General features: G+C 40.3%; 1 protein-coding gene across 1 annotated transcript in view; it reads right to left on the reverse strand.

The window, feature by feature from the left end:
* Positions 1-348: 348 nt before the first annotated feature.
* LOC128742323 (mucin-5AC) overlaps positions 349-22,476 on the reverse strand; it is a 187,978-nt gene continuing 165,850 nt past the window's right edge. Inside the window, exons 3-9 of the mRNA XM_053838653.1 lie at positions 18,717-18,989; positions 11,441-11,868; positions 1,964-4,738; positions 1,397-1,890; positions 1,206-1,336; positions 968-1,138; positions 349-906 (exon numbers count right to left, since the gene is read on the reverse strand). Of these exons, the coding sequence (XP_053694628.1) occupies positions 610-906; positions 968-1,138; positions 1,206-1,336; positions 1,397-1,890; positions 1,964-4,738; positions 11,441-11,868; positions 18,717-18,989 (4,569 nt within the window). The 3' untranslated portion in view covers positions 349-609. The remainder of the gene's footprint in view (positions 907-967; positions 1,139-1,205; positions 1,337-1,396; positions 1,891-1,963; positions 4,739-11,440; positions 11,869-18,716; positions 18,990-22,476) is intronic.

Below are 22,476 nucleotides of genomic sequence, written 5' to 3' on the forward strand. Positions count from 1 at the left end.
CTTGGTTTGGACACCCTTGTCCTAAGCTCCATTCTTATCTAAACTACATCTTTTGCGGTTAAATAAAATTTTGTTCTATACGGATAAACTAACACCGATTTTGAACTTGTTTTATTACACTGGTTATTGGTGATGTGGTAACCAGTCGAAATGCTGGTAAAATAATTGTTTTTTTTTTCAGATCGGTTTTTCAGTGTTAAAAAAGCTTCAGCACCTAGGCTATATTAATTGGGAACAGAGGACGGTAGCATGTAGCATCCGGCTTGCAAACCAAAAATTTTTTTCGGATAGTTTCGGAGACCATCGACAACACTTGATGTTTCACTATTTTACGATTTTTTTTCTCGTTGGAAATTCTGTCCATTTTTACAAAATAAATAATTTATTTACATTGGAAAATATCCTACTAAATAATAAAGCCTTACTGGACACGTAAAGTGAGGAAGAGGAGTACCTATGGAACTACAGCACTGACAGTCCGAGCCGGGGTCCTGGCTCAGAGTAAATTCGAAAGGAAAAAAACGAAGGGACGATGGAATGACGGGTAAATAACAGAGCACTACTGAAAGGATGACGAGGAGATGACCAAAGCGGGAATAGCGAAGCCCATTAAAAATTGGGATCATAATCTCGGTAGTACCGCCGCGAGTTGGTGTTATAGTGGCCACTTGGAGGTGCCGGCGCATGGTGATACGGCGGGTATAGTGCCATCACCGGCGGTGGTGGCGGTTCGTGCATCATGAAAGCCGGGTCGTGTAACCGATGATGGTGATGGTGGCTAGCCGTCGGCGGATAATGCGAACCCTTGAGGCCGTAATCGTCGTAGTAGTAATCGGGATGGCGCTGCGAGCGCCAACTATCATAGATGTTGGACGCACTGCTGCCATGCATGGAGTTGGAGAAGCGCTGTAATGTTAGGGAAAACCGTAGTTAAAAGGCTGATATACTAGGAACCCTTTTTACTAACCTTTGGTTTTACGTCATGCTCATGATCGTCCCAGTTGTCGTCCAGATTGTACAAGTCTTCTGATCCGAAATTATCGATTCCTCCCATGTGGTTCTTATTCAGCTCGTTCAACATGTCTGCCGTCAGAGGCGTTGGGGCCTTCTTTTTAGCTGCCTTTTGGCGGTTGATTAGCTGAAACAAACACAATAATGTTTATTAACAGAACAGCTCTTCCTATCTAACCATCAAATCGACCTACCACGGAGACGCCGAAAATGACAACAAAAAGAAGTGATGCCAGTCCAATCACGATAACGGCTATTGCCCACTGCGGTAGAAGCAAATCTTCCTCCTCAGCAGTTACCGTCGGGAGAATCTGTTTCGGAATGACTGAAAATCGGAAAACAAATTATATTATATCAAAAGCAGCTTTATCGCCATCGCTCTTACCAGTAAAATCTGTCGAAACTGGATCAACCTTGAATTTACCTAGCAGGAATACCTCCTTAACATGAGGTACCGCCTCTTGCAAATTCTCTTTAGTTTGCACTCCTAGCACCTTCAGGTCGTCGTCTGCGTCGTCCAGCTCGGTACTTGGCTCAGGAGTGGTTGTCGTTACCACTGGGGCCGGTGTGAGCGCCTCGTGGAATAGTCTTTTGATTTCCAACGTGTTGACATCTTGTGTCAGATCTTTCAGTTCCACGAAATAATCCACCAGGACGCTTCCTTTGCTGAAACTATCGATTCGCACCTTTTTGTACCATTTGCTCAGATTTTGCGCTCTACTGTAGACTTCATTCAGCTGAGCTTCGACGTCCTTTGCTAACTGTTTCCATTCGGCGGTATTGTGATCCAACAGCTCCGGCACCCAGTTAACACCGTCTACAATGCGTATCGTTCCAGCTAGGTCACACTCCGTGTGACACAGGCCTGGTTCCGTTGGTCTGGAATACAGCAAAATTACATTTTAGGATCCAGATTGTGCCGTAGACATGAGACACGAAAGAGTTAACTTACCTGGGCGTTGTAGTAGTCGTGGTGGTTGTGGTTGTAGTAGTCGTCGTAGTACTGGGTGGTTCGAGTAATTTTTCCAACAGCTCTTGCTGCTTTTGTCTTTCCAACAACTTCTCAATTGACAGTGGCGTCGTTGATGGTGTTGGCCAACCGGTAAATTCGGTTGTGGCACGCGTCGGAGGTCCTTTGCGAATAAGTATATCAGGCGTAGGAGGACCTTCGGCATGCAGAGGTTTAGCAGTTGTTGAACGTCCCGTTCCTGGTTTCTTTATGCCAGGTCGACTAGGAAATACGACCTTGAAGCTTTTATCGCCACCTGCGGCTGGATTGCTACTAGTGCTCGATTCCGGTTTAGACTCATTAAAACCGGTTGGAAGCAAGGCCGAAGCATCCTTGAATTTGATCTTGCTTAACAAAGTAGAAGGATCGATTACTTCAGGCTCCGGTTTTTCTTCCGCTGGTGGTTTGTATCCGGGCGGAAGAAATTTGCTAACATCATCGTTGAACACAGGCGTGCTGCTTGTGCTTGTTTCAGATTTCGGTGGTTTATAACCCGGTGGTAAAAACTTACTTATGTTGTCGTTGAACACAAACTTGGAGTCGCTCTTTGGAGGTTTGTAACCAGGTGGAAGGAACTTACTAACATCATCTACGATAGTCGGCGAAACCGTTGTGGTCGTGGGTTTCTTAGTAGTCTTGAACGATTTGTACCCTGGAGGAAGCAACTTACTTACTTCATCTTCGATGACAGCAGCCATCGGAGCCTTTGTACTAGGGCCCGACTCAGCAGGTGGCTTATAGCCAGGTGGTAAAAATGAACTGATATCTACCGGTTGTGCTTTTTTCAGGACATCCAAAGTCGTATTTGATCTATCGTTAACTTTAATCTTACTTATCAGTTCTTTGAGGTTGTTTGTTGTTTTAAGCTCCTCCTCCGTTCGATTTGTCCGATAATCTTTTGGAAATAAGGAGCTCAATTCTTGAACTGGAGCGTTGCTTTTGTACGATCTGCTAATGTTTGCAGGACGGAAACGACCATACTCTGGTTTCAGAGGTTCTTCGTTCAGCACGTCCTTGGCAACTGCCAGTGGTTCGTGAGTTGTACTGCTTGCACCGAACTTCTTCACTTTATAAGCATTTTTCTGTTTGTAATCGGCCGGTAATAGGAACGATAGATCATCCACAGCAATGGCTTCAAAATTAATCTTCTTGGCTAGATTTTCTGTGCTTGTTGGTGGCCTTTGTGAAGTCGTTAAGGCTGGACGAGGTTTCTTGGTGGTAATAACTCTAGGTTGGAATTTACGGATGACAACCGATGGTAGCGACGAAGAAGTGGGAACTCTGGAATCTTCAGTTACCATTTCTTTCAGCACCGGGAATTTTCCAGTCAAAACGCCGCTAGACAATTCCGACTGTACTCGGTCCAATTTATCTATAATACTCTCTGTGGACAAAGAACTGAGCGTCTTCTCAGTGGTGGGTGTATCGATATCATCCGTAACCGATAAAACCGTTTCCTGTGGTGAAACAGTTGTTTTCTCCACCTCCTGACTACTTGCCGTCGTCACATCCGGTTCGTCACTTTCATTGCTGTTTTTCGCATCCAATTCCGATAAACTTTGTTTTTTCTCATCCTGTTCTACTTGTGGGAATGGCAAAAAACGTGCTCCAGACACACTTCTGCTAGTTTGAACAGATGCAATGACGACCCAACTTTCAGTGGTGGCATTGGAGGTCACTTCCGTTTCCAATGAGCTATTTAAAGTTCGTTCTGTAGTCGTACTTATCTCCTGACTGGTGGATTCCGAGCTTACAATCGGTGTCGCAGCGGTTGTCGTTGAACTGGTTTCTACCGGTGTTGCGCGAGTCGTCGCAGTCTCGGAGGATTGGTTAGCGGACGATTCATCCTTAGCATCTTCTTCTGAATAAATCAACGTATCAATATCATCTAGTAATTCTTTCTTAGCAGGGGTTGTTGGTTTTACTTCCGCTTGCGCCGTAGTACTAACAACGGGCTCTTCGTCTTCGTAAATGTAATCGTCGTCATACACCGCTTCAACAACCTCCTTGTTTTGGTCTTGCTGCACAGGGGCTACAGGAGGCGCTTCCTTTTTGGGCTGTTCGGTTTCACCTTCCAGTTCTTCTCCTTCCTCTTCAAGTTCCTCATCAGCCACTTCTTCTGATCCTGAGTTGGGCAAGTAAAAGTTGTCCGTCAGGATAACCGTATGATCCTCGATCTTCTCCTCATTATTTCGTCCGTCGCCTTCCCGTATCAAGTCATAATACTCATTTTCGTTTATGTTGTTCAAACTACCCCCTCGTTCTTCATTCTCGAATTGTTTTCCGGTTGTGCTTGTCGGGGCATTGGTAGTGCTACTCGAGAACAGTTTCTTTTCCTCTCTTCCAGAGCTGGTCGAACTATTTTTCACTGCAGTAGATTTGAGATCCACGATTTCTTGCTGCTCATCGGTAAAATCGTTACTATCCTTGGCGTCCTCCACGTAGTCGTCGTAATCATAGATCACTTCGGCCGACTTCGCCGAACCGTTGTGGGTGATGTTAATCGAAGGAATGACGGGACGCGCTGGCAGGTGAATGAAACGGGAATGCGAAGCCGGTGATTTCGCTGTCGTCGTCGATGTCGTTGTTGTCGTTGTGGATGTGGACGTTTTCGTTTTAATCGAATTGACGAAGGTGCCGCGCGATGTGCTCGCTGTATTCGATGCAATTACTCGTTTGGAATCGAAAGACTGGCGGAAAGGGTTCGGTGCCGCGGTCCTGAAATGAATGAAAACAGTGTTATGATTAGTTTGGTTGCCAGATAATCGCGGAATGTATGTCCTCTTTAAACTTGGTTTAACTTTTAAGCTTGGTCTAAAGCAGCATTGACGAACTGTTAAAGATTGATTGTTACATTACACTATTGTCATTCAGATATGGTGCACGGAAACTGACGAATCGATGCAACACTGCTTTCAACGAAAGCTCGGCACTACAGGAGATGTCGCATAGTCGAGAAGGTGCACGATATCCGTAGTAGCAAAGTAGAATTTTACAAGACCTTTACCATCCGACAGATCGCAGAAACATCTGAAAAACGTTTTCACGCATCACATCTTCTAAGAAGCATATGATACAGTCGATCGAGACCCGCTAATGCCCGAATAGATTTGCCAGACAAACTGATGCGACTAATCAGACAGAGCTACGTTGAATCGAGTGGTGTGTTCCGTGCGTGTCTCGGGGGTAGCTAACTTCCAGACTTTGCGGATGACCTTGATAGCACAGTCGGGAAGTTTGCGATAGCAATCTTCGACAGACTGAAAGCAGGGTCTAGGAGGACTGGGCTAACAAAATGCGTCGAAGACCAAATACATGAAAGAAAAAGAAGACAAATGCGTCCCTTCTACGGACGACAACAAGCTTTTCGGAAATAGGACACCAGACAAACCGTTACACCCTATCCCAAACCTTGCCATAAGATGTAGTGCTACGTCAATAACAGAGATGCCAGTCTTGTTAATAATGGAGTCTTTGCTAATACGCTAAATTACCCAGACAGCTTTATTAACTTGCAAATATTAAAATATCCGTGAGCAGTAAAGGTAAACGTTCACTATCAGATCATCCTGATCGGTCTGGATCACAGCGCCAATAACAAAAATATTCGAAACAATGTTTAATAAACTTTCAGTAGTTTCCGTAGTTGTACAGCATATGCGCATTAAATTTTATCGTATTATTGGAATAATTAGTGGTTAAAATTAACGCGCCATCAAAATTTTCCAAGTTTTGAAAACTAATCGTTTAAACAAAATAAATACATTTCATTTCAATCTAACTACTATTTACTTTCAGGACGACGGCACTGTGCCGGCCCTTACGACTTGCAAGGTACTGCACGTGACGTTGTTCGTCCGTCAGCGTATGTTAGCCGCGTTTCTCGGCGCGGGTTTTCGAGGGAAGGCCCCGTTCCTATGTAATAGACTAATCTCAAGATTTTAGTCTTGACCTTGGAATGAGGTCATACATATATTTAATATTTTTTTGAAACGATGGTTCTACAATTGATGAAGGGACGGTAGGGGAAAGAAATGAAAATTTTTTGGTGACGGACGAACAGCGTCACGTGCAGTACCTTGCAAGTCGTAAGGGCCGGCACAGTGCCGTCGTCCTGAAAGTAAATAGTAGTTAGATTAAAACTTCTCGCTCGGTGGTAATCTGCAATTGATGCAGGAAGCGGCACAATATGTGTCGATAACACAACCAACACGCGTAGCTATCCTTGAGAAGTGGATTTTGCGGTCTCCTTTTGTCCAGCGCCTCTATGGTTCAAAGGTACAAGTACCAGCGAACCACATGCCCTGGAGGGTGTTGTGGGTTCGAATCCGGTTATAATCTCAGATTACAGCTTGGTTCGACTCATGCACCTTCCAGCATTGGACAAAAGGTAGGAGTCAAAATGACTACTTGTCAAGCATAGCTACCAATACCCCCCCCCCCCCTTCCTTTCCGCTCTTCCCCCCTCCTTCACCAAAAAATTTTCATTTCTTTCCCCTACCGTCCCTTCATCAATTGTAGAACCATCGTTTCAAAAAAATATTAAATATATGTATGACCTCATTCCAAGGTCAAGACTAAAATCTTGAGATTAGTCTATACAAACATATTCACGCTCACTTTTATATATATAGATTAAAACGGCAACACCCTGACCAAAAAGATTTATTGCTGGTATTTTGAAGAATACTAAAGTTCAAAACCAAAATTATTTTTTTATGCGAGACCATATTGCTACATTACAGTATTTTGTTTTAGCTCGCAAACAAAAATTCATCAAAGCAAACTATTTTGCAGGAAGAAAGTTATCATCAATCGATTTTCCTGTCACAGGAAGCAACTAAAATGTTTTTGCAAGAACCATTTTATTGACTAACAGAATATATTTATGTTGTTTAAACAACCATTTTCAAAAATTGCAAAATTTCAATGGCGCGTTAATTTTATTCCCCAATTACATCAATATGCACGATAAAATTTAATGCGTATATGCTGCAAACGAACAAAATTTATTAATTATTCTATGGGGTATTTTATTATGGTCGCTATAAACCAAATCGATAAGAATGATCTGACAGTAAAACTTTTCTGCCCACGGATGTATTTTCAAGTTGGCAAAGCTGACAAACTGATTTTAGCAGAGCTTTTACAGAGCGAAAAGCGAAGAGCTTGATTAAACTATGGCGGTGGCTGTCAAACAGCGAAAGCTTAATCGGTTTTATTGCTTTCAGCTGAGCCTGATGTGACTACTTGAGCTTATAGCCTGATTCTTATAGAGGTAATAAAAACATTCTGAGGAATGGTCATAAGGCAATTTTATAGCGGTCATCAGAAAGATCTGATGGAGCTCATAGTTTTATTAGCGGTTTTATGAAATTAGTCATGAAAACCTTTATTTAATTGTTACTTGGGTTTTGACTTGTAATATCTGGACATTGCGCAACACCATGATATAACCTGAGGTAATGATTCATACCGCAATAAAACCTTTATAAAATTCAAATAAAACCAAAGGGCTTTAGAATTGTTACTTGGGATGCCATTTTCTATGTGATCAAAAACCATTTTCTAACTAATGTAGATTACATCAATTTCCTCTTATTCCATTTGAAAAGTCCATGTACTTGCGAATCAAGGGCGTACACGGCTGTCCCTTCGGAAGCTCCGATAATGATTAGGAGGAATTCTACACGCAGTTAGAACATGAAAACGCCTCAAGTCCAAGATATGATAGCAACATAGTCTATAAAACAGCGCCTGAAGGATTCAGCGCATTCGAACTGACCGAAAACGCAATGGGCCTAAGAATTATTGATATAATTGTTAGTGTGCAGGACAAATGCGGGCCTAGTGGTACAATCCTATAGACTCTAACAGTCTCTTCCGCCAGCCGAAATTCGAACATACGACTACTAGCTTGTTAGACCATGTGTCCGTACTTCAAGAGTCAACTGGGAGGTCTCGCCAGGCTAAAGCAATCTAAAGACTTAATATTTTTTTAAAACGGTGGTTCTACAATTGATGGAGGGACGGTAGGGGAAAAGTAATGAAATTTTTTTTTGAGTAGAGGAGAAAGAGCGGGAAGGTGAGGGGGGAGGGGGTATTGGTAGCTACACTTAACAAGTACTCACCTTCCCGCTCTTTGCCCTCCACTCCAAAAAATTTTTCATTACTTTCCCCCTACCGTTCCTCTATCAATTGTAGAACCACCGTTTCAAAAAAATATTAATATTAACGCCTGACCGCATTTTAAGGTCAAAGTCTAAAAACACGAGTTTGATCTAATCTAAAGACGGCAAAGATTACGCACATTCGCTCGAAGTTGCGCTGCTGAAAAACGATGCTGTCCAAGGACAATGTCCCTTTTGAGAACTGTTGGAACACCATTAAAACAGCCACCAATATCGTAGTAGAAAACTTCCTTGGGTACGTGGACCGGAATCAGCGGAATGACTGACATGACGATGAAAGTAGGAGGATAGTGGATGAGGATAGCGAAAGGTGACAAAGACAAGTCGACGAACACCTGAATAGCGCGCAGGCAGAGAATAATGTCGGCGGGAAAAGTAATTTCGTTAGTGCGTCAAAAGTGAGAGATGTCCTAGCCACAACGACAAGCGAAGTTAAAGACGCCATCAACCAGGACCAGGGATGGCACGATCACTTTGACTCAATTGACATTCATTTGACAGGCCGGTCTCAGCCAAGCAAAATTTGACAAAGTTTTATATGGGACATTTGTAGAATTAGTTATTATCTAAAATTTTGCTGAATTAAGTTTTGCTGTATCTTTTGTAGTTACGGCGCTACAATGCTAGTAACTCATTAATGACTGAATGAACGTTCACTTAGTCACAAAAGAGTTATTAGCATTGTAGCCCCGTAAATACAAAAGATACAGCAATACTTTATTCAGAAAAGTTGTAGATAATAACTAGTTCTGCAATCATCGCATATATAACTTTTTTCAAATTCTGCATGACTGAAACGGTACTGTCAAATGAATGCGAATTGAGTCAAAGTGATTGTGCCATCCCTGACCAGGGTAATAAACCGTTTGGGAAAATTTCAAGGTAGCGGAGCTTAATAAAATTGTGAGAATTTGGCATATAGAACAAGTACCTACCAGAGTGAGTGAAAAGAGTGGAAAGGCTTATCTGCTCGAACTCAGAAAAGGCGACAGGCAGAATTGTAAGAACTATCGTGCAATCAACGTTCGCTATGTCGCCTACAGAGTGCTTTCTCAAATCATCTCTCGCTGATTGTCACCAATTTAGAACGCATTCATGGAAATGTATGTCGTTGAAGAACGGTTAACGACGGACCAAATCACTGACGGACCATCACTGACGCAGATCCTCCCAAAAATATGAATACAGAGTCTCCACGCACCATCTATTCATCGACTACAAAGCTACACATGATACCATTGAGCATTGACTGTAGAGAGCTAAGGAAAATTATGGACGAGAATGGATTTTCCAAAGGACTGATCAGACTGATTAAGGTTAGGATGGATAGTTCACCAAATCCAGTCAAATCATTTACTCTGTCGATGACATGGATATTGTTGGCAAAGTGTCTGCGATAACGGCTTACGGTCAAGCCAAACTAAAGCGCGTAGCAGACGCCGCTTAAACAGTAGGGTAGCCTGGGGTAATATGCACCGTTTAAGGAAATCGTGGTTTTTCTCTATTAAAGCTTAAAGCAAATATCAATCTTGAATACTGAGAATAATCTCATGAATATTAGTAAAAAGTTTCTTAAGCTATCATGCTGGAAACCTTTGTGAAAAAGGCGTGCAAAGTGATTTTTGATACTGAGGCAAACATCTGAAAACGCAACTAGCCGGGGCAAAATGCACCCATGCATGTTTTTTATCGATTAATGGGAATATATTCAATGAATTCAATAATTGTAATACAATTCGTGCGTGCTAACTGACAATGTCGTTTCTAGTTTTTACCAAATGCTGTGATTACAGTTGCTAAGCGAGAGAAGGAAGATGAATTATTGAAGGTGTGTTTTCTTTGGAATTCCGTGTACCCGAGAAGCATAATTTCTGAAACACAGTATTTAACCGCCTCCAGTGCTGACTGCAGTTGTTTAACAGTACCTGACAACATATTAGACATTCGGACGTAATTACGTGTCATTTTTAAAAAGAAGCAAAGTAAATAAAACATGTTTGCTGAGGGTGCCCCGAGTAACGGGGTGCATTTTGCCCCGAACTTACACAAATAATGTTCCTGGTAAAAACAAAAGTAATAAATATCAAAACTTCTGATGTTTTATCAGAATTCTGTAGCTTAAACCACAATTAATCGAATTATAACATTTATCAGCGATTAATATGACCGGAGCAGTTAAAAAGTGTTAGTGAAGCGAAGCCAAAAGTTACAGGTTATTCATAGAAAACATATTTTTGTTATGATTTACGTTTCTTTATTAGATAGAACTGTCAAATTCACATAGTAGCCAAAGCAAACATCGATTCAACTGGCAGAATTACTTTTTTATTTTTAAATTGTGTTTTGGCTTAGAAACAAAGGGGGTGCAATTTGCCTCGACGGTGCTTATTACCCCAGGTGCCCCTATTATTGCGGTTGACGGCTCGGGTAGTTGACGAATTTGTATTAGGATACGGGAGGATATTTTCGGCCTGTTTCTAACTTCCTAAGGTTGAGAAATCTGTCATATAAAAACAGAAGGCCTTGTTTCGAAACGGAATACAGCACCTAGGCTTTTCATTTAGCATTGATTAACTATCAAAATCTCAGAGACAGCAGGTTTACATTTTGTTTACATAAACTGCTTTGCACCAAAATAACTTTTGCCGAAGGCTATCATTTGCTAATTGAAACTCACAGCAACGGTATTTTATCCAGAACACAGTGTTCTGAGTAGTCACAAACGCCTGAAATAGGCGACAAAAACAAAGAGGCCAAGAGAAAAAGTTTAAAGACAGAAACATTAAACGTGAAAAAAGAATTTGAAAATGCCGGAAGTCAATAAAAAGGTTAGAAATTGAAATTTCTGAAAGTAGAATTCATTTGCTTTCTGAAAGATAAAAAGAATAGGTAGTAGCAATGGACAATTTTTAGACAACATATTATTTGATCAATAATTCTTAAAATACAGTTATTGCTCCGGTAAAGCTGGTAGATTGTGAAATTTCGTAATTACGTATTTACTTCCAGTGGAAATTACTAACACATTCAGATTTCAGCCGAGATTTCTTCTTAAGATGTAATATGATCATGATTATGATCAGTACAGAAGTAACCGGAAATACCACCAGGAGAAGGTGACTATTATTTGGAATCTAATTTGTTTCCGATAATTTTGCTACCAGTTAATTTTTTCTCCCACTTCGTTTTGCCCACAATTCCATTCTAGCTAAACAATTCAAGAACTTACCGTCCGGGAAATCGATTCCTCAACGCGACGCTCTCAACGGTTGTGCTTTTGGCGGTAACCGGTTCCGCCGTGGTCGTAGATCGATATCGATTGGGCTTCAAAGTGGTTTTGCTGCTGTACCTGCTACTGCTGCTGCTGCTGCTGCTACCGGTGCTGCTCCCGCCGTTGTTTGTTTCATTCTGCTGCTGAACAGCACCGGACTGATCTTCCGTCTTCGGGCGGAAACCGTTCCGCACTGCCGACGGCGATTGCCGCGTCGAACTAGTCTGGCCCTGCTGTCTTTGTTGTGCCGCCGTCGAACCCAGGAAGCTCCGCGGTGGCGATGGCGATTGTGAATCCTCGTTGCCGAATGGTCGCGCGCGGTTCGAGAGGTACGTTAGCGACTGCGGCTGGTCACGTCTGCCGCCCGTTTCCGCCGACAGGGGACGCTGTAATGGAAAACGAGAAACGAGAAAGAGAAATTATTCAACCGTTCACCGGTAGGCAGAGGATCTGCTACTCTCTTCTGATTGAATGCTGAATTGTGTGCTGCTGCTGCTGCGCTAAAATGCGAAGAAGGTGATTTCAATTAAATATTCTCACCCATTCATTCGCGCTGCAGCACGCAAGCAACGTATCTTGGCGCGTGAAATCGATGCAGAAAATAAACGCAAAACATGCAGTTGTCCTTCGTTGAAGAGCGATTCACGAAAGTTGATCGGCAACTGCCAGAGGAAACAATCGGGGGATAAAATCATAATCAGCAGTCAGTAGGAGTTTCTGAGTTAATAAAGTTATCTCATAAAGGCTGTTTTCTTCGAGAAAATTGAATAGGAAACCATATCTAGTGCCATAACAAACACTTAAATATGGCTTAATCGTTGCATTTTCACTTTTGGTTTGCTTATAGAGAGTATACTCTCCGTTCGGCAATGTTTTCAAGCAATGCATTACTTTCTGTGAGAAAATTCCCCATTTGGCAATATTTTCAATTAATGGTTTCAAACAATGTTTTCGATAAACTAAATTATCAAAGACAATGAACTTCTTTGAAGCACCAATTTACCTTCACAACCAACTGATGGGAAATAGGCTGAATAAAAAGTCGTGATAATCAAATAACCGTAATGTGTGATAAATAGGAACACCTTACACAGTTTATGATATGCAGCCGTAAAACCGCTATAACATTCCCAACAACAAATAGTGGGAGTTACCTCAGCTTCAATCGAGTATCGCGCGTGACTGGATCGTTTTTGACAATTTATGACCGGTACCTGCACTACAATTGGTCCAAAGCGAACAACGGAGGTCACGAAGAAAAAAAAACTCTGGCCAAAACCGCGTACTGGTGGTTGGTTTACATTCAATCAAAGGCAAAGTACCGTTCTCCATTAGGTTGGTGTGTAACCTCCGAACGGATCCGTTCAGGATGACGCGGCTCTTATTTTTGCTTGAATGTGTCTATCGTTTGCGGTTAAAATCCGTCCGATTACCCTTCCATATTGTACTCGATAGAACGGTCATTCCGCCCGCCCAAATTAGCAACCACTTACTTTCATATAGCCGAACACCTTGGTCCGCTATGGTCCACGCAAAGGAGAATCATTCATTTTGGGGAAACGTATGCGTACCCGTCAATTCGGCCAACAGCTGTCGAATTGGAACAGCTTTTATAATCGACCAGCCGGCAAATGTATTGTGTGGTTGGCCTTTCCCTGGATCTGCAACTTCAGCGAACGGAATACATATGTACCATACCTACAGCTCGATTCGGCAATACTTGAAGCAGCGGCGTAACATTTCCGAAGGTTACGTCATGACAGCTGGACAATACTCTGCGGTCATGCCGAGCCAGAGCAAGGTCGATGCCAAGATTTTGGTCGCAACAATGGACCGTGTAATTTCAATAGGATTAAGTGTACCTTACTTTTACGCCCGCAACGCGTGTTCACCGTTAAAACTGGACCGAGGTTAATTCGTTTTAATTTTAAAATAACACTTCTAATGTGGCGTGTCTGCGGAGAAATGCCGAATTTCAGCACGATACTAATCAAGAATTCAAACGCGGTAAAATATTTTTCACACTTCAAAATTTTGGTTGCTACAGAGAGTAAAGCTAGCGAACACCGAAAAACTGTGCCAGCTAACAGTAAAACCGGACTAAGGAGATGCCTCCCACGAGGTTGGCCAAACTTGTCACATGAAAAATTTACATTCGAACACGTTCCCATTCTGATTTTGTCGATCGATCGAGCGTTCGGTGCGGGGTGGTTTAATTCAGTAGAAAAGAATATCAGCGCCGACTGTCAGCTAACAATGTACAGTGCGAAGGTTCGTCTCATTAGTGTCAAGTCGCCGGTCGTCGCTGAAAGGATTGTTTTCAAAAGATATCAATATTATTGAGTCCTGCGGGGCTACAAGTAGACATGTCGTAGAACACCTTTGGTTCTATTTATGGCTGTTTCACTTATAAACCAAATCAATGGTTTTGATTGACGTATTGTATTCGTTCACTATAGCACAACCTTATTGAGGTTAGATTATCTATTTGCTGGACATGAATTTTTTTCTGCAATACTCCGATTGATTGACTTGACAGACAACAAAACAGCACAAATGTAATATCAGTATGAATAGTTTTAGAATTAACCATACTCATTCTCATGCAGATAAATACCGCACGATAAGTTAAAAGGAATTTCTCAGTGCATAAAAAAAATATACCGGCAGTGATTCCGGAAAAATTTGCTTTTGTTTTTGAAACTAACTTCACATATTTCTCACAATGAATATATGGCAAATTAAGCATTACAGAGATACTTCGATATCATTTCAAAAAGTTGTCTTATATCGAAATTGTCTTATATCGAATCATAATTTTTTCAAAAAAAAAATAGTTTGCGTCAGCAGTCGCCAATTTGTATTTATTGTATGTTCATGTGTTTTTGAACTATTTAATATTGATTGAGCTTTAATATTTTTACAATTTTAAGGATTTAAGGAAATAATGAAAATCTTTACATCGTCGCTTTTGGAATGTAGTTCAGCTCTGGTGTCGTTGACAACTATGTCTAAGGAATTTATCTTATATCGAGGATCGAGGTACAAATTATCTTATATCGAGTAGTTTTATATCGAGGTTGTAACTTTTCAACGCGTAACTTTTCAAAACGACCTAAGTAACAATTAGAGATTCTCTTTGTGCCTCATCTGTTTCGCCTGCCACGACCAGGGAATCAAAAACACACACTCAAAAAAATCAGCACGTCAAGTTTACGTGAAAACATAGGTAATTCTCATCCATCACACTTTTCATGTAACATTCACGTGAATTGTTGGTCACTCGCACTCATACTAACCAGTTTAATTGCAATCCCGGTAAATTTGATCAATTTTCCCACTAACTAGTACCTGAAATTCACGTAAGTTGCTGTACAGAATTTGACATGATTTTTGACGTGGATGCGACGTGTCGATTTTTTTGAGTGCACAATACGCGAACGCACGAAAGATATGTCCCTACTGCAAAATGATTCGACAATGTATGATGAAAGTTTGTCACTATTGCATGGAAGTTAGGACAAAAAAAGTTATCGTAGCGTTTTATCGTGGATGCAGATGTTTCATGACAACAAGGATGTGTTTGGTGCTGTGTTTGGGTTTGGTTGATTTTTTTCGGTGAGGAATGAAACAGTTTCCGATTTTCTGCGTTACGCGTTTCAGCCTGCTATATTTCATTCAGCCATCTTCGGACGCCTATTTAGAGGTAGAATTACAGAAGGACAGGATCTTTCAGTTTGCTGTAAACTTTATGCTTGCTCTTGTTTTTTGGTTTGCAAGCGAGCTGAATGTCATATTTCCATAGAATTTTGCTCAGTTTTTCGCTTAGCCCTGGTACATAGGTGCTTGAAGCATATTTTATTTGTGGTTTTTCATTTCAACCAAGATACAACACAACCCAAGGGAACTCAAACCCGCAGAACACTAACTGACGAAGCTACATAATTAGTATGAAACACTCGTAGGATTAAGACGTTTTTTTAAAGTGCAAGTTTGTTTGTAAAAAATGTATCTAACTAGAGTTTTCGTTAAGAAAAAGTTCAAAATTTAATGTTAAATGTTTCTTGTTAAATCTAAAGTTTGTGTTACTAATACTTGATTTGTAATTTCTGTAATTCTACCTCTAAATAGGCGTCCGAAGATGGCTGAATGAAATATAGTAGAAATATAGTATAAATGAAATATAGTATAGTATAGAACTGATTGCTTGAAAAATAAAAAAGTTATAAGCATTTGCGTGAAGACAAAATATGTTGTCATAGTCGGGCCATGTTGTACAGGTTGGGCCACCGCAGAAATTCTAAGACATACGTATTGAAATTCTATATAGAGACACGGAAAGGATGAATTCCGTGAACAACGACTCATATAGGTACAAATACCCTATTTTTAATTGCATTTTTGCGAAATTTTGGCGATCTTGTAAAATCAATATTGCTACAATCGCCTTTTCCGAAGCGTACAACAACAATGAAGAAAACAACAAAAATCTAGGTTTTTATCGTATTAATTTTGCTTTGTTTTATCACATTTTACGTGACTAACATTCTGTAGCGATTATTGCGCTTCTGCGCTTAAAATTATGGTGGCCCAACCATGACTGCTCGAGTGGCCCGACCTTTACAAATAGCGCTTTTCTAGTATTTCACCTGAGCCTTTCCAAACACCTTACTGGAGGGGATTTTTCTATAGTCTTCGTGTGCAGCACAACACACTTCATACATTTTCAAAATTTATCTCGTTAATTGCATTTCATGAATCATTTCTTGAAGAAAAGTTCATTGCGCCTGGAAAACTTTTTTTGTAAGATTTAGTCACTGAATTCAGTACGGGTGTTTTGAATACACGATTGAAACTCACAATATTGTGAAAAGTTAGCTATCACAGTAAGAAGTTTTACAATGGTTGTATTATAGATATACTGAGTTACTAAAACTGTAAAATCGTGATGGCCCGACCATAACAATGGTCCGACGATAACGACAATACCCTATCAATTGTTATGGCATTGAATATAGCCAATTTGAACCAACAAGAACAATTGAGCAGTGAACTTCTACTTATCGCAGTTTCTGTTTTAGCATAGGCGCTGCAAATAGTATTTGAAAGTGCACCACGTCGTGCGGGTTGAAGAGATTTCGGATTAATTTCATCGCTACGATATAATATTGTACTGGGAACAATATACAATTTCCTACATTTTATATATTTTCATGACTTCAAAGACTAACATAAAATACCGACCAGAATTAAAACATCGGCGGTTGTCACCTTCCTGTCAAATACTCCTAATTCCGATCATCTGTGGCACCTAGAGACAACGCAGAGAGCACAAGTAACGGGTGGCAACTAAAATTTTGAAATTTTTTCGCGGCCCTTATGCTCAACAACAAACGAGCTCAGAGAGCAATGAGAGTATGTATGAGTTAGCTCTCCTCTTTTTGTTAATATTTATTGTTTTGTTTATGCTTGCCCAGTTTTGCTAAAAATGGCGTCGAAACAAGAAGCATTTCGGAAGCGCGTTGTACACTTCTACGAACTGCAGCAGAAATCGCGGCAAAAAGTATACGGTACCACATTTAAAAAGCAAATATGCTGCGGCTTCGACTGTTTACCATATCCTAAGATGCCCAACAACTATTCGCAAGCAAGGTAGTGGAATACCAGCCAAAATTATGGACGCAGCAGGACATCGTTCTCTTTCTCATTTCTTCAACAACAAGCCCTCTGGTTTGACTATCAATTAAGATGCACCAGACGAATGTTCGAAGAAAATTTTGATCCCGTTTCTACAAAAACATCATGCAGATGGACGATACGTGTTTTAGCCGGATAGAGCATCATCGCATTACGCCAAAAAAACACAATCGTTCCTGGATACTCATTCGATCCCATTTTTACCCAAAAACCACGAGCCGAAAAATCTGTCTCAGTGCGCCCAATCGAAGATTTCTTCGGGATTATGAGCATTCGCAAAGTTGACATGAGGGCCGTACAACGCTCCTGTTTCGACGTCAAACGAAAGCTTCGCCGAACAGCCGATTACGGACCGTTTTCAAATGTACACTAATTTTTTTCAGCAATGGTTAACGTATCTTTAATTTCGGTAAATCAGATCTTCTTCATGTATCTTTGTCTTTTTTTGACAGCTTGAGAAAAAATTCCAAAATTTTAATTGCCACCCGTTAGCTTGATTGCAAACCACCCACGAATAATAATTTCGTTTGCCGTTCCGAAGTGGAGGTTGAATGCCGAAGGCTCGGTTGTCGATGCAGCAGCGCGTGCTGGCTGGGCACAGCTGCAGTTTGTCGCATACGCACTGCAGTGACACGATGACCATGAATAACACTTAGTGACTCATAGTAGTTCAGCTTAGAAATGCCTGCTCCGGAGTACTCACAGTCACAATATGTGACGACGAGTTTTGTTCGGCTGCATTGTCGGAAGAAGATTGTGGGGGAGATCAGCAGCAGTAGAACCACATTAGTAACAATAATTGAAGCTTTTGTCTATTAAATCCTTGATCGGAAATATCAACCGGTACAATCAATGCTTGAGGGGTGACCAAATTGGTTAAATGTCAAAGTTGTAAATTTGTTTCCAGGCTGGTAATAGAAATGAATGAGTCGACGATTTTTACCTCTACGGTTGGCTCAGCCGCATTGTTTTACTCGCGTATGTGCGAATAATTGGAACGTAACGGAAAACTGTGAGGAACAAACTGAAAGACCACTACTGCTGGCTAATGGTAAATTTATAGCCTCGGTTGCGTTTGCAAATGCTTAATGAAAATGGCAATTATAATGTACACTATAGTTCTATTCTCGGCTTCGGATGTAAAATAAAGTGTTTTAACACATCGTATCCGCATTCGAACCGTTGATAATGTACAGTAAATACTTCTTCTATAGACAACCACCATTAAAGACGAATCAATTAAGCTACTATTTGTAGCTTAGTAAAAACAAACAAAGCAAAATCTTTTAGAGCTTAATAATTGAGTGGAACTACTTATTTACAGGAAATTTCAGGACAATTTGTTCTTCTAACTTGCAGGATATAGATCATTCAGTTTAAACGAATTTAGTTTTGCGGATTTAGTCTGTTAACAAAAATAAAACTGGAGTTCAGCAGCCCAGATAAGACTAACAATCTAATTCACGCTAGCTACAACACACACTAAAATGCCAAAATCTACGAGAAAAAACCAAAACGCAAAACGTTATAAACTCACCTGTGGTCCTTCGGTCGAAAGCGAATCGACGCCGGTCAGACTCGTTCCGGTGGCACTGCTGCTGAAAGGACTCTTCCGCTGGGTTTGACGATAGCTGTGGCTACTTCCGCTGCCGCTAAGTCCTCCGCCTCTTGACGAACTGGGCAAAGCCGGTGCAACGAAATAGTCGGAATTGCGTATCGATCCTCGCGAGAACTGGAAGCCCGAGTTCGGCTGAGGGGTCACCGAGAACGGACGAGGTGATATTTCAAAAATATCCTGGTTTCTTGGTGTCTGCACGATCACGCCGCCATGGTGCGAGTCAGTGTTAGTAAGGAAAAAAAAAAGAAAAACAAAAGCCCACACTATAAAACCAAAAACACACACTCAAACAAAAACTAAACTATATCAATTAATGGCATTGATGTACTATTGGTAAGCGATCTATTTAAGGCTAAAACGGCATTTTGGAATAAATTTTCTTCAAATCCGGCCGATAATGCACAGCTGTGTGGTGGAATAGTTTCTCCAAGCTCATTAATATTCATTGCATGCCATAGAGGCATACGTAAGTATTCAGAAGAAATGTCTGCAACCATCAGACGGATGACGAAAGTTGGTTGGCATTCCATAACTATGAGAAGACGTGTGCAAAGGCACTCAGCGTATTAGCGATGCATGTGCCAAAGACGACCATAAATCACCAATCCTTCGAACTAATAGTGATGCTTGCTCAAACAAAGACAACCCCTGACGTAGCTCCTGCGTCAGCAGTTCTTAAATTTTTCTTGAGATTCTTCAACAGATTGAAATATCACGTCCTGAAGTATCCTCAGAACAAGAATTTTTCTTCTTAAGTCTCCAACCGCCAGTCCAACCGTCTAGATAATCTAAACGACAGTACACCGGCTATTATTCTGCTTAATTTAAAAAGGTATTCAGTTTCCGACAAGTTCTCCACCTCCTGACGGCATGCCACCGTATCATCAAGTGGATTGCTGACAGAAGCTGGAGCACCCATTCCGACTCGGCTCGAAAAACCCGTCCCACATACGAAGAGTTAGCTTAGTTAGTTACACAGTCAGCCAGTCTTAGTTTCAACACATTTTACATTCACTTCGCGCGCGATCAACATTCACTTACCAGCGCGGAACCTGCGCGGGGCAGAGCCAGCGCCGTGGCGGGTTGCAAAGTGGGCAAACCGTTTTCTTTATTGATCCCAGAACGTACATGTTTGTACCAGAAGTAGTCACTTTTCAATGCAGGAATGTGATCTAGATTACGAAAGCAAATGCACCGACACGCGCCCATTTATTTTTTCCTTCCAAGCCTACCAGTGATTGCTAGAGCAGTGCGGAAGAATCGATTTCTACGGTGAATGAGATGCATTTTAGTATTTAAGATCAACTACCTAAATGTGCGGACAATTTAGTCTGTTGAAAAATATCTTATAATTGCAGTGAAGTGATTCGAAGCATAAGTATTTCATCAATTCATCAAATTCTCATGAACTTTAAAAAAGGCAGTTTACTACGGTCACTAGACACAATCGCGGACAAGACACTTCTAACTCTTACAAATTGTTAAAATAAATAAAACAAATTATTTACTACGGCCTCTAGAACTGTTGTTTCCAACCAGCAACTCTTTTAATTTTAACCTCACATGGTGACTTGTTTCACATACATTAAAATAACCATATGTTTACAGAAATGACAACTGTTTACAGGCTCACTTAGAACTAAAAGCTGAATTAGAGAACATTCAGATACACACAAAATGCTTCCATTTATTTATTTTATGAGTAAAAATGTTTCTTAATTATTCTAAGCGTGTGAAAAATCACAGCAGACGTTTGTTGTCAGGTCATTTATTTTATTCTTACTTTATTTTATGAATGTACAAATGAATGGGAAACCCTTTCGAGTTGCTGAGTACAAAACTCATTACCTTTTCAATTAACGTTCGGCAATAAAAAAAATCTTACAATACAGTCAACAATAAATTAACTATAAAGCATCACAAAGACAAATTTACAAACCAAAATAAATAGTAGTGAATTGGCAATAACTAAAACTGAACATAAATTAATATCACAAGCTCAATGACTTAAGAAGATAAAGCGGCGTTCTTTTCAAACACCGATGACGACTCGTTGAACCCAAACTGTTGGATGAACTCACTGGAGATTTCGCACATTACATTACATTACAGAAGAAGTTTTTGTGCAGTCATAACGTAGAAATTTGCGCCGGTGACAAAGACCGCGGGACAGACATTTGCATGCAAATGTTCTAGCAGGGTGGGAATGTCATTCCTTCTGTCGTGAGAAATTTAGCTGTCTTTGAACAGCTTTGAAAAGTTTTTTGCTCTTTTCGAATCCAAATAACTCTGACTTTATATGAAATTCACTAAGTTATTCCGCTGTAAAACTGCAGCTGTGATACGCCACAGAAGAGAGCAGTGGTTGGAGAATTCGCGAAAAAGTGATCATTTGAATCGATGAACATCCCTCATGAACATACACTATTCGCCCGCCCGATAACACAGGTCTGCATCAAAAAACTGCATCAGATTTTTCAACTGATTCTTATAGATTTTTGTCCACTGAATTCAGAAAAAATAATAAAAATTGTCCATCACGTCACGTTTTCATGCAATACTTGTTGAATAATCTTAAAAGTGGGGTTGAGACATAAAACAGCAGAAATATCTCGGCTGTAGTTTACACTAAAAAATTCATTTTTACATCAGAATTGTATTTATTAATGTAAACCCTTCCATGTTTTGGAAGAAAAGCATATATGATGGAGAAACTATGGAGAATATTATTTTAAAGCAGATTTTGTGCGCTCAAATACACCCACTTGCGCTCAGTCGACTGTATTGCCTTTTAGAAACAAATTCGATTAAAGTCATGTATGAAACATTTCGAGAGTTGAATACAATCTACAATCTTTCAGAGCTGAGTAATCCATTATTTTTTATATTTACGCAGTAGTAGTGTTGCAACTTTATCCTTACCACAAACAAACGTTCTATTTAAAGGCCGTTTCTATTATAAATGGAAAAAAATAATACACTCCACTATTCAACAAAATTGTAGATTACATTCAGCTCTACAAATGCCTCATACATGTTTTATACAGATTTTGCTTCTGTGAGGCACTGCAGTTGAATGTACGTAAGTGAGCGCACCTTTATACAGTAACCCTGTGTTGAAGAGAAAAAATAGTGTAGATAAAATATTTCAGTCCAATAGCATTTTTCCAGTATTTATTAAGTAAAAATTTACAAAAATAATAAAAATAGATTATGTTTAGGTTTTTTATTACGAATCTGTGATAATATTTTTTCCATCTAATTTGTGACTTTTCCATATAAGAAGCATAATTTGCAATAAATCTGTACGTGGTGGAGAAAAACGGAAATCAGTTTTGGATTCAGCACCTCAAAAAAACATACAATTCACCTAAAATATCTCATGCATCTGAAGAAAAATTATTTTTGCAGACCTGTGTAATGCACGCATCAGCTTTGAATTTTATCACGAACAGAACCTCAATGTGAATATCAAAATTCGTTCAAAAATTGAATATTGAACATTAAGTGTGTTCGATTTATCGGATATAGAATGCCCGGGGACGCTGGAAAGTATTCAAAATAATATTACCACGAAAAGGGAATAGTTTAAAGTAGTGTTAGTGGCTTTACAAGCAGCGGAAGGCGGTAATTCGCACTTTTGCGTTGCTCACGATATTCGTATATTCAGCGATGCTAT

This window comes from Sabethes cyaneus, chromosome 3 (genome assembly GCF_943734655.1).
Source record: "Sabethes cyaneus chromosome 3, idSabCyanKW18_F2, whole genome shotgun sequence".
In the NCBI taxonomy this organism is placed as follows: Eukaryota; Metazoa; Arthropoda; class Insecta; order Diptera; family Culicidae; genus Sabethes; species Sabethes cyaneus.